Here is a 13,153-nt window from a genome sequence, read left to right on the forward strand (position 1 = left end):
CTACTTCTTGTGGGCATGATGCCTTCGGGAATGCCCTTGCTCCCGATTCCTTGGAGTTTTTGATTTTGTACCAATGGAAAAGGTAGGAGCTGATGATTTAAAAGCATCTCTCCCTACAGAGTCCTGAAAATGTGGAGGGGACAGCCCAAGGCCAAGACGGCTGCCTACCTTAACTGGCCCAGGAATAGGGGTGCTGTGAGCAAAAGACATAATCTTTTTTGCAGAGAAGCTGGCCTTTCCCAAGAACAAAGGTGTGTTTTGGCGGGGAAGGCTCCAGCCTTCTCCAAAGGGCGTCACAGGGCTAGTGGTCCCACTAAGCCCTGCATCAGCATTGGAAGTCCCAGAGGCAGAGCTCACACTTGGGACAGTGATGAGGACCCCAGGCTCCCCACAGTCCATAGGGGTCACCAGTCCCCCAAAGGCAAAAGGCCGAGGTGCTGTGCTGCCAAACACTGAGCCTCGAGCCCCACTCACATGGCTGTGGGTGGCAACTCCAGAGCCAGCTGGATTGCCTGGACCCGAGGGGAGGCCATCACAGGTGCTGCCCAGGCCTGGCTGCATGCTGGCAGGCGTGTGGAGGGTGGGGGCTGCAGGCATCACACCCCCGAAGGCTGTCTGAGCTGAAGTTGGCACTGGAGTTGGGAATGCCACTGCTGAGTTCCCAAAAAGTAATGAGTTACCCAAGAGTGGGGCAAGCACTGGCTGGGGGAGGCCTTGCTTCTGCTCACCAATGGCCCCAGATGCAGGCTGGGGAGTGACTCCTGGGAATAATGGGATAGGTGGCCTTGAGCTTGACCCCATGGGAATTGTGAATGCTGGGGTCAGATTGGAGATGCGGGGTGACAACGCAGCCTGGTTTGCAGGTAATAGGGCTGGGGCTGACACATCCCGAAGACCATCAGTGCCCCTGCAGGGGAATATCTGGATAACACTAGGGAAAACGTGGCTAAAGACAGTGACTGTGCGTTCAGTGGGGATGACAGGGTGCTGGTGTGGTGAAGAAACGCAGCCCGGGGCTGGGGAGAAACTCGCCCTGAAGGTCTGGGCTGCCCCGAGCATGAAAGTGCTACAGGAGGTGAGGACAGAGGAAGTGTCACCTGTGATGCCACGATCCAAAGGTGGCTTGAAGGCTGGGTCTCTAGATGTGCTGGTTAGCGTGGACCTGACCACAGGGGTGGCCCTGGCCAGGCCCTGGGGCAGAGGAGAGGAAGCAGGAGCACGTGGAGGAGAGGGCTGCTTGCAGGGGGAAGGAGCCTGCACTGGCATAGTTTTAAGTGGTCCTGTGCTACCAAAGGCAGGCTTGAAGGTGGGTGGGAAGACACCTGGAGTGGTGGGGAATGAAGAGCTTGCAGATGCTACAGGTGTGACTGGGATTCTGGGATTTAAGGAGCCTGCCATCTCAGTGCTGTGCAGGGGCCCCAGAGTAGGTCTTAATATGGGGCAAACCGAAGCTACAGCAGGAGGGGTGGGGGAAGGGTGGGGAGTTGAGGTGCTCATCACCCCAAATCTTGAGCTTTGCATGGTGGGTGCTGCGAGGGTAACCACAGGAGGACCTGGGGGCATGGCAGACCTGTCAGCCTGAGGGGTTGAAGGAAGCCCAGCGGTGTCAGTGGCTGGTGATGTGGGAGAGGCTGGGGTCAGCTGGATGAGAGTAGCTGTGGGCTTTGCCTCTGAAGAGGTCTCTGCAGGGGGCTCTGAGTGTGAGTATTCAGCTGGGGTCGGCAGGTTAGGTGTCTTCTGAGAGCACTGCACCACACTGGTTGCCTCTCCAGTAGACCCTGGGGAGGCCAGTGAACCTGGAGACTTCTGCATCTTCAAGATTTCCAGCTGAGGACCTGTGCTGGTGGCAGCCGCTGTACCTGAAGGAGGCCCAGTGAAAGACAGGGAAGGCTGAATGCCAGCCCAGGCCTTGCCTGTGTTCTCTCTGGTTTTGTCACTCCATTGCCGCTCAGTTTTCTTCCCCGAGGTCAGGGCCTCCCCAGAGGCAGAGCTCACACTTGGGACAGTGATGAGGACCTGGGGAGCTGGGCTGGTAGACAGCAGGTTCCCGGGGGGAGATGGCAGCATCGGCACCTTCAGAGTGTGCTGCCCACAACTGTCAGGTGCTCGAGGCCATCCAGGGTCCGACGCCGCTGGGACTGGAGACCGAGACTGGGGACCTTTCTCTTTCCTTTTCACTGGCCACTCTGGTGTCTGGATTGAGGTACTGGAAAAACTCCTCTTCCGTGGCTCGACGAAATCTCTGGAAGAACTGTAAGAACTGCTTATGGCGTTTCTTTTGGCGCAGAGGGGGCCTGCTGTGCGTTTGCCAGCAGAGGAGCTCTGGGAGGAGCAACCGAACCTCTTCAAGCTGTGGCCGGAGCTCCAGGAGTGGCAGCTCCTTTTCAGAGGCCCAGGCCTGGGCACGAAACCGGCGCCGGCCTGGTGTTTCGCCAGCGGCTTAAAGGCGGAGGGCCGGCTCTCGCGAGTCCGCTCCGGGTCGGAGCTCTCGGGGAGCGGCGGCTCTCGCACCCTGGCGCTCCCTCTCCTGCACTCCCGGAGCGCCCTCAGCACCGTCTCCTGGGCGCACGGGTCTGGCGGCTCCTCCGAGGGTCCCGCGGAGGCAATCACGCTGGCCGAGGCCACGGAGGGGGGCGCCCTCTGCTCGGGAGAAGAGATCTTGACCGTCACGGGGCTCCACACCGCCCGCGGGTGCAGCAGCGACCAAATGGTCCGCTTGAGGTAGCTTTCCCACCAATCTGAGGGGAGCGGCCCCACGACGGAATTCTGGAACCTGTGCATGGGAAAGCGCCTCCACGCCTCGTTGACCACCTTCGCAGGATGGGCAGGGTCCCAGTTCGGCGGCCTCTTAGAGGGCCTGCGCCGTGGGGCGGGATGGGCGCGATGGATGTACTGGACCCGCTGGACGTGGCAGAGCGGCGGAGCCGGCCCGCGGATCCGAGGCCTCTCTGGCGAATCCGCGCGCGCCCGGGCCGGGGACGCCGAGGGACCCGGCCTGCCCAGGAAGCTGCCCATGGGAGCGGTGGGCGCGGTCGACGGCCTGGAGGACAGCTTCAGCCGGCCATGTTCGCGACGGCCGCGGAATCGGCCCGAGTCCGAGCGTCCAAGGTCCGGGTGACGGTTGGGACCTGGGCACGAGGGAAGCGCGAGCGGCTCGGAGCTCCGCGGGGCGCATGGCGGGAACGAGGGACGCGCTGTCCCGCGGCCCGGGAAGCTGCGTGGGTGTCCGCACCTACGCCTGGCGCGGGCCGGGGACCGCGGGGCCGGCCCACCGAGCAGGCGGATCTGGAGCTGCGCCGGGCTTCTGGGATCTGACTGCGGCGCCTGGAGGGTCGACTCCGGGTCGGCGCGGGTCTGTCGCCTGCAGTTCCCGGGGTCCCAGCTGGGAGCGCTCTCCGAGTCCCGCAATTAACGCGGGAACACGACTGCAGACCGGCACGGGTGGCACCCGAGCAGTCGAATTTGCACATCAGCGTCCGCGCGCCCCTCCTTTAGCGGTCGCCAGCAGGTGCCAGTCACTGGCGGAAAGAACTCGCCCAGTCGCAGCCACCTCGGGGCTCCGTCAGCGCCTCCTGGTGGCGGAATCTGGGTGGCCTTCCGGGTAGCGGCTGCCCTGAGTGAGGCCGCCAGGCTCACGAGGTGCGCCAGGCAAGCGGCACGTCTGCAGACCCAACGCCCTCCGCCGGCCCCAGCGCAAGCCTCCTGCCTTGGCCCTACCGAAATAGGCCACGTCGAGATCTTGTCTGTTCTGCGAAAGAATGAAAGGAATAGCCACAGACCAGGGAAATGATTGCAAGAAACATACCTGATAAAGGACTGGTTTAAAAATATTGATGACTGTTAAAGCCTACAAGAAGTTTAAAAATAAGCAAAAGATCTGAACAACCTACCAACAAAGACATAGATGGAAAGTAGGGTATGAAAAGATGCTCAACGTATGTCATTAGAGAAATGCAAACTAAAACACCCGAGAGTTACAGCCACACACATAGTGCCACCGCAAGAATTTAAACCACTGATACTGTTAAACGCCAAGGAGCCTGTGGGGCACCAGAGGCTCCCTCTCGTTTATTGCCGTGCAGTGCCACGGTGCAGCCACTCTGGGGACAGTTTGGCAGATTCTTGCAGAACTAAACATAATTCTTCCAAACAATCCAATAATCACAATCCCAGGTTTTACCCCAATGAGCTGAACACTGACATCGCTTAATGCCGCAGTCCGGCTGCAGCAAAATAATCAGGGGGGTGACGAATAACTTGTGTACGTTGATACAGCAGGAGTAGGAGCCCTTTATTGCAGGACAGGAGCAGTATTTATACATTCCACACAGCTTATCTAATTAGCATAAACTAGATACATCAGTCAACCAATAAGGAATCTCCACACTTAATGGCTTGCTTTTGTTACTTCTCAAACCACTCCCTCTGGCATTTTGCCAGGCACCATCCAGACTTGTTTACCAACTCTAACATTCCCCTGGCAAAATGCCAGGTGTTATTTTGACTTGTTTACAGACTCTAACAGCTTAAGACCCCAGTACAGGAATATTTGCAGAACTCTTGGTCACAATTGTCAAACATCAGATAACAAAGCACCTTCCACAGATGAATAGATAAACTTCACGGAAACAGAAAAGCAACACTGCAAACCAACTAAGTCCAACAATTTATAGGACACTTTGCTAAACAGCAGCAAAATATAGATTCTTCTCAAGAGCATATGAAACATTCCCTAGGAGAGACTTTGTGCTAGGCCATCAAATAAACCCAAGTAAATTCAAAAAGATAGAAATAACATGAAGTATGTTCTCTACCCATGATAGAATGTTAGAGTCTGTAAACAAGTCAGGATGGCGCCTGGCATTTTGCCAGAGGGAGTGGTTTGTGAAGTAACAAAACCGAGCCATTAAGTGTGGAGATTCCTTATTGGTTGACTGATGTATCTAGTTTATGCTAATTAGATAAGCTGTGTGGAATGTATAAATACTGCTCCTGTCCTGCAATAAACGGCTCCCACTCCTGCTGTATCAATCTACACAAGTTGCTTGTGTCCCCCGCCCCCCGCCCGTTATTTTGCTGCAGCCGGACTGTGGCAATAGAATATTATTCATCACTAAAAAAATGTGCTATCAAACCATAAAAAGGCACAGAGGGAAACTTAAATCCATATTACTAAGTGAACAGAACCAGTCTGAGAAACATACACACACACACACACACAAACAAATATATGCAATCTGGAAAAGGCAACACAATGGAGACAGTAAAAAGAGGTTACAGAGGGTGAGTGGAGAGGTGTAGGAGACCACTAAGCATGGACCGCATACATAAAATGGAAGCACCAGGAGAAGAGAGAGAAGGAGTTAAAATCTTCAGAGACAGTAGTGGAAGATTTCCATTCTAAGAAACAGCATTCATGTGCCATGCAGAAGGCCCCATGGATGTTTGGTAGAAATATACTGAGTTCCACAAATGGATGTGGCATAGTAAGTATGCCAAATAAAAAAAAAAAAACTAAAGAGAAAGAGACCATCTTGAGGGCAGCAGGAAGGATAGCTTCTCAATTACGGGGGAACCCCAAGACGAGTAGCAGCCAATTTCTCATTGGAAGTAACAGAGACCATCAGGCAATGGGAGAAGATCTGGAAGTGCTTGGAGAAAGATGTCCTCAGCTAGGAATTCTCTATTTAGCAAAGCTATCCTTCAAAAATGAAAGTGATAACAAAGAGAGTATGACACAAACACAAGCTGAAAGAACTTGCCACTTGCACAAGAGATGTGCCAAACAAGAGTGGCTTCAGGAGTTCTCCACACTGGAGGTGACACTGTATGGTGTCTCAGTTGCACATATGTTTAAAAAACAAAAGAGCACCTGTGAAGTAATTGTGTAATTAGGATAAAGACAGCATAAACACACATGTCTTCTTTTAGCTGATTTAGAAATCGATCATCAAAACAATGTGTATTTTTATATGTGGACCTACAGCATACATAAACGTAATATATGTGCTAATAGTGGCACAAAGGAGTAGGCAAGAAGAAAGCTATCGTGGGCAAAAGAAAGGACTCCTGGTGGTAACTGAAACCCACAGGAACAAATCACAAACACTAGGATGGATAAGCAAGAAGGTTAATACAAATGAGTTAATACACACCTCTTCCCTTTCTTCTCTAAGCTTTTTTAAAATACATTAAGCTGCTAGGGGCAGTAGCCCATGCCTGTAATCCCAGTGGCTCAGGAGGCTGAGGCAGGAGGATTGCAAGTTAACAAGGCCCTACATAATTTCAGAGAGACCCTGTCTCAAAATAAAAGAATAAAAAGGGTGAGGGATGTGGCTCGGTAGTTTAAGGATCCCTGGCACCAAAAAAAGAAAGATAAAATATATAAAATGCATTAAGCTCTATGAAGTATTAATTAGAACAATGTTTGTCAGGTTTTTAAATATTTATAAATGTAACATCATCTAACAATGATATGACAGAGGGGGAGGAATGGAGCTATGTAGGAGTGAGATTTTTATCTCTCATTGGAATTAAGGTAGTACAAATTTCTGACTGTTCTCATAAATATATGACAAATCCCAGAGCAACTTCTAAAGAAAACTCAAAATAAATGGTGGGAGAATGATTACAGAAATCAAATGCTGCATTGTAAAGTGTTTGCTTAATTCAAAAAAGGAATACATCATGAATGGAAGAACCAAGAAGACATGAGACAACAGAAGCTAAAATGTGTACATCCAAATACATCAACAATCCTGTCAAATGTGAAGCCATGAAGAATCCAGTCAAAAGGCAGAGGTTGTCAGGGGAGGGGATGAAGTCAATATTCAACTGGATGTTACCAAAAGAAGATGCTTCCAATATCAAGATACAAGACAACTGAAAGATAGGTCATGCAAATTCCCTCCAGAAGAGCAGTAATGGCTGTCCTAATAGAAAAAGTGGACTTGGAAGCAAGTAATGTTACTGTAAAAAATAGGGTTGGAAAGGTCTGTCCATCAAGATCAAGCAACGGGGGGGTCACTGGCATCTCATCTAGGAGCGTGACAACAGGAGGAAGAAAAAACTTCCAGAAATGGAGAGAGCCCTGGCAACTCAAAATGGACCCAGGTCTCAGCACTCTACTTCCAATAACGCGAGTCCACCTTGCTTTGTGCAGTCGGTTATTAAAGAGACCTGTAAACTCAGAAATCAATGCCACTTTTCTCTTGAATGTATTTTATGTTAACAATAGGTTTTTTTTAATGCAACATGCTATTTATATTAACATGATAGGGGTTTTTTTATCCAAATGAATATTGTTTTCACTTCTAAATTTAAATTTTTTTAGTGTTTATTTTTTAGTTTTAGGGGGACACAATATCTTTATTTATTTATTTATTTTGGTGCTGATGATCGAACCCAATCCCTCATGCATGCTAGGCAAGCACTGTACCACTGAGCCACAACCCCAACCCCTAAATTTAAAATTTTAATACAGTAGACAGTGATAGATATGGCCCACATAAATCCTCAATAATTCTTTCCAATCCTCAATATTTTTTAATATTTAATTTTAGTTGTAGTTGGACACAATACCTTTATTTATTTTTAAATACTAAATTTTTTTTTAATATTTATGTTTTAGTTTTAGGTGGGTATAATGTCTTTATTTTATTTTTATGTGGTGCTGAGGATCACATTTGACCTGGGAGGCCCACAGAAATATTCATAGTAGTGTTACTTACAAGAGAATAAGAACACCAGAAAGTGGATGAATTGTTGTGATACATCCATTCATGGACAGACATGGAATCAATCATCTACAGGTCATGCAACAATGGGAGTGAGGACTGCAAACCTCGAGCAGGTAGGCACGGAGAAAAGATTGTTTAACATTCACAAACTTGAAAGTACAGTCATCTCTAGAGCCAAGCACATTAGGTGTGTCGGTCAGAACCAAGGAAGGAAACCCCTCACACTGCTTATTTTACCTGGATGCATGGGATAGGTGTGGTCAATGAGCAATAGAAGGCTGTGGGCAGAAAGGAACCTAGAAACTGACGGAAGCAGCTGCCACCCTGGGAGTCCAGACTACCTCTGAAGAGGTGGGGCTATGAGAAGCTGGGAATTTGGAGAAAGAGCCTGTCATTGACCCGCTGGGGCTGTGATCTCTAAGGCATCTGCCGAAACTGGGTCTGGGGTGTAGAAAGCATCCCAGGAACGAGGACCACGTGCTACTTCAAGTAATGCTGCTGCCAGGAAGTGAAGTGAGGTACCAGCAGAATCTAGGGTGTCCCTCAGCCCTTCCAATTCCTCAGCTCTCCCCTGGGTATCTTCTGGCAGAACCAAAAGGCAAGCCAGGCTTGCAGAGGGCCAGCCCAGCTCCACGAATTGAGTGTAGAGAAGCTGGCACCATAAATATGACATCAATATGAAGTCCAGAAACAGACATTCTCTCCTGATGCCTGGCAGTGTGGCAGATCTATAAGGAAAGAGGATGATGAGACAGGGAGGGCAGATCAGGGCTGCAAAGCTGTTGGCAATAGAGGGTGCTGTTTTTCAAGTTTTGTGTGAATTTGTGGCCACAAAAAAAGGATTCATTTTACTTTCATACATTGCATTTGTGTTTGCACATTGTTTTACGTACTCAAAATTTCACAGCATAATATACTAGATAATATTCAAAACTTATGTTGTTGAGAAATTAAAATTTAAAAAGTAAAAAATTTAATCTTAGGTTAATCACTCTGATAATGTAGGTACTGAAGATTCAATTAATAATTAAGAGTTCACTGAGCAAAACTTACAGCATTGATTGCTCTTGAAGGAAACTTCATACATATAAACCCACTTTAAGTGAAAAAACAACCCACAGGGCATCTTATGGGAACAAACATTCTCTGGGAAGCTGCAGCAAGGCCTCAGCAGAGCCAAGACACTGCCAGGTGGTCCCCCACCTTGACTAGAGCCACTGAATTGCAAGGTGGAAAACCTGTGTACAGGTAGTGGCTTTGAACTTCCAGTTAATAATTCTACTCAACTCGCCAGGACTCTGGCATCCGGAGGTCATCTTCCGCCCCTCTGGACTGGCAGAGCCAGGTACAGAGGGATGTGGGCTGCTGACATTGCCAGTGAGCCGGCTCTAACCAGTCTTGGCCTTCACACAGCCCCACACATCTTCCTGTACCTGCCGGCCCACACCTTTGCTAAGAATTCTTCAAAACCACCTGCTCTGAGAATCAGAGGGAGGCTTAAAGCTCCTGAAAGCTTTTCTTCTTTCTACTTAGGGACAGCTTTCAGGTGTGCAACCCATGGAGTTACTCAGGGCCCAAAATATCCAAGGGCCCTGTGCTTGGTTTAACGCTTTTGCCATTGGAATTTTATGCTGTATGCCATTGTGTGCTACTTTGGTATTAATAACTCCTCTTTAGCTAAATCCATTTATTCCATCTCCCTAGTATTTTTATTCTTTCGTTCTTTCTCCTCTAAACTTAATGCCTTTGGCTGTAGTTTAAACACCCAGTGTCAATCTGTCTCTGCCGCCCCCCTACTGGGCAGCCTTCCCCTTGCGGTCTGACTTCTGTTCTCCACCTTCTGCTTTCCAATGGCCTGATGCAGAAATGCCACAGACTTCTGTGAACTCCACCTGCTCCCGCAGAGCTGCATCCTGCTGTGTTGTTACTGGCACACATTACCTTTTAGTGTATACTTACAATTACATTTTATGAATTTGTCCTTCAAATCATATGGGAAACAAAGAGAAGTGGTACAAACCCTAAACACAACAATACTGGTGTTTATAGTCAAAAGTGTGGTTACTTTTACCAGAGTTATTTATTTTTTCACAGTATTTGAGTGAATGCTTTGTGTTCTGCCATGTCATCCTGAAGGATACCATATGCATTCTCAATGAGAGCAATTTCTTCAGTTTTTATTTGTAAATCTCTTTATTTCTCTTCTGTTAGGGTCTGTAAACAAGTCAGGATGGCGCCTGGCAAAATGCGAGAGGGAGTGGTTTGTGAAGTAACGCCAGCGAGCCATTAAGTGTGGAGATTCCTTATTGGTTGACTGCTGTATCTAGTTTATGTTAATTAGGATACACTGTGTGGAATGTATATATACTCCTCCTGTCCTACAATAAAGGGCTCCCACTCCTGCTGTATCAATCTACACAAGTTGCTCGTCAGCCCCCGGTTATTTTGCTGCAGCCGGACTGCGGCACTCTTCATTTTTGAAAGATAGTTTGGTGGATATGAAATTCTTAGTTGGCAAATTTTGCTTTGTTCTTTGTTTCTTTTTTATTGTCTTTTTTTTTTTTTTTTTGGTCTTGTTTTGTTTAGCACAACAATTTAGAGGAGGAAAAGTTATTTTGGGCTTAGAAATTCAGTCCAATGTCAGCTGGCTCCATTGCCCTGGACCTGAGTGAGATAGAACATTACAGAAGGGTGTGACGGGGGAAAGGTACTCTCAGCTCACAGCAGCAGTTATGTGGAATTAAGAACTCTATTTAGCAAAAGATATTAGAGTTAAAAGTCGAATCAAAGAAGGGGAAAGGATATTTCCAATAGATGTAATTGATAAGTCTCTGATTAATAACATCGAATTGCACCTCAAGTCATAACAAAACAGAGACCACACTACAGGAAAAGCAAGGAGATTTTAGAGTCTTCTTTTTTTCTAACATAAAATCCAACCCAAATGGTCCATAAGCACGAGAACACGTGCAGCTTCTTTATGACTCAGAGAATTCCACACTGACACACGTGGAGGCGGTGGCCGACCCTGCAGGACCGGGCTGCTGGAGCCTGTAAATCACCGCCATCTCCTTGGCGGTCCTCGGCCTCCTCGTGTTAGGACCTGGGCACGTCATCAGCCAACAGTCTCACCTCTGTGCACAGAGCCAGCCAAAACGCAGGCCCAGGTCAAGTTCCTGCTGCCCCCAGGTGGGAGGAACCGCTGCCCACCGACGGGGCGAGGTTGAGCTTGCAGCCTGAACGTCGGAGCAGCCCGTCGCAGTGAGAGGAAGGACTGCGGCTGCACTTACTGGCCGGGAGGGATTTACAGAGCACAGGAAGCCAGACAGAAAGGACAGCCAGCGGAGTCGCTCCTTCTGTGCAGCTTCTTTGCGACTCAAAGGCCTTTAAGACCTAAGGCCTCAGAAGCCAAGCGGAGGCCGCAGGGGGCAGGAGGGCGGTGCCCGGGGGAGGGCCTGGGGGCCCAGGTTTGACCTCTGGAACCAGCTGGAGGGTGTTCCTAAGTTTACCCTGTGAAAATTCACTTCTTTATATCCGCATACTTCGTACTTTTATTAAAATGTGTCCTAAATGAGTTCTTTAAAGGTCATTTTAGAAAACAAAAGAGTATTAAAACATTAGAGAGATCTAAGGGACATGGAAAAAAATCTAAAAGGAAATGAAAATACAATAAACAAAGCACCATGCTGCTGATTGCTTTTGCTTTTAGAGCGATTCCTCTCGCTCATGGGGGCTTTAGAGGGCTTAGGTTTTGACAGCTTTTAAAATGAGGCAAACTGAAGTCCCTGGACCTGCGGGAAGCAGAGGATCACTCTGTATTAGCAGGTGTCTGCAACAGTGTACCTTCAGATGAGTAATGCCTCAGAGAAACCGCAGCCATCACCCCCAGTGAACTGCAGGGACAGTCGCCTGGTTCCTCTGGGAGCTGTGGAGTAAAGGAAGTGGAAATATCCCCACCCAGCCACATCCAAGCCACAAGTGGACCTTTCCTGGAAGTGCATAGAGCCTTCAGTCACACACTTACTTCAGGATCTGCATTACTTTCCTATTGCCATAACAAGTAACTCCAAATTGGTGATTTAATACAACAAACCAACCTCACAGTGCCTGTTGGTTGGAAACTCACAAGTCCCTACTGGTAGCTTTAGCTCCGTGTCTTGCTCCAGTGCAGTCAAGGTGCCAGGTAGGGCTCTGGTCATCATAAGGCCTGACCGGGGTCAAGGGTCCCCTCCAAACTCCCCATTAGGTGTTGGCAGGTGGGCTCACTCCCTCCTGATGGGCCACCCTGCCAGGCAGCTTATGACACAGCAGCTGGCTGCCCAGAGGATCCATCACAGATATCGCCCAAAGCCCTGCCCTCATGGATGCCCTAGGGAACCACACAGGGCACCAGGATCAGGAGACAGCAGTGGCTGGCGGCCATTTCAGAGGCTGCCTCCCATATCTGTGTCTCTTACACAGGCAGAACACACATGCAAAAAGGACCTAACAGCTCTAGAAGTTGCCATTTAAATCACGTTTGTGTGTGCTTGAGACCTCAAAACCCTCTCTTAAAGCTTGTCCCACAAGGGAGAAAAGAAACCACTAGGCCTGGTCAGGAATCCGAACCCCTGAGTCTTGCCGTCAGCCTGGTGCTCACAGAACAGCTCACACAGGCCTAGAAGAGATCGCTCATACCCAGAAGGGATTTAGCAGACAGCACATTGCTCTCCAGTACTGCAAAGGCATTCCTAGACTCAGGAAAGATAGCCGCAGGGGTGGTGAAATTCCCCAGGACAATTCATTGAGCACCTCTTGGCAGTCACGGATGAGCTGTCACTTGCTCTTTGCATTAAGTCTAAGAAACCAGCTTGGCCAGTGTCAGAGCAGTGCAAGGGTGTCAGCAGAGAGTCCTTCCGTATCCACCTACAGTTGTGAAAAGTGATTCAAGAGGTGGACCTCACAGGGACAGACAGCACATCAGTGGTGGGGACACAAGGTCAAGGCGAGACTTCTATGAACTGGGCCCACTGTGCTGACCCCCACATGCTCTCACTTTTAAAAAGCTATTTATCAGCTGCCCTGCCTGGTTTAAGTGGACAGGCTATGTCACATTTCTCAGAAGAAATGCAGGCCCCAAATAATGTCGATAAGTCAAAACTCAAGACACCCCAAAGCGGGGAGCTTTTGTGACCCTTAAACAGGCAAGATCCCAGAACTCAGGTGCATCTGGGCAGAACTCTCTGAAAATGAGGTTCTTCCTCACCTGATACAAAGCCAGGCTTTCAAACTCCAGAGTCATGTATGAAATAACACAAAGGACATCCACGTCACATGAGAGGTGACACCAGCTGACAAAGGCCACCTCACGGGGTGTGCACAGCCACAGCACAGAGGATGTTCAGGTCATGTTGAGCCAGCACATCAGATTCTCA

At 49.1% G+C, this 13,153-nt stretch overlaps 1 protein-coding gene across 1 annotated transcript; it reads right to left on the reverse strand.

The window, feature by feature from the left end:
* On the reverse strand, positions 1-3,015 carry Pom121l2 (POM121 transmembrane nucleoporin like 2). Its single transcript, XM_015494193.1, has one exon. It carries the CDS (start codon positions 3,013-3,015, stop codon positions 1-3), a length of 3,015 nt encoding a protein of 1,004 aa, XP_015349679.1.
* Between the last annotated feature and the right edge of the window lie 10,138 nt (positions 3,016-13,153).

Source organism: Marmota marmota, unplaced genomic scaffold, assembly GCF_001458135.2.
Source record: "Marmota marmota marmota unplaced genomic scaffold, marMar, whole genome shotgun sequence".
In the NCBI taxonomy this organism is placed as follows: domain Eukaryota; kingdom Metazoa; phylum Chordata; class Mammalia; order Rodentia; family Sciuridae; genus Marmota; species Marmota marmota.

Bases quoted from the DNA above. Each gene is read 5' to 3' on its own strand.
- Pom121l2 (XM_015494193.1), bottom strand. From the start codon at position 3,015: ATGGGCAGCTTCCTGGGCAGGCCGGGTCCCTCGGCGTCCCCGGCCCGG.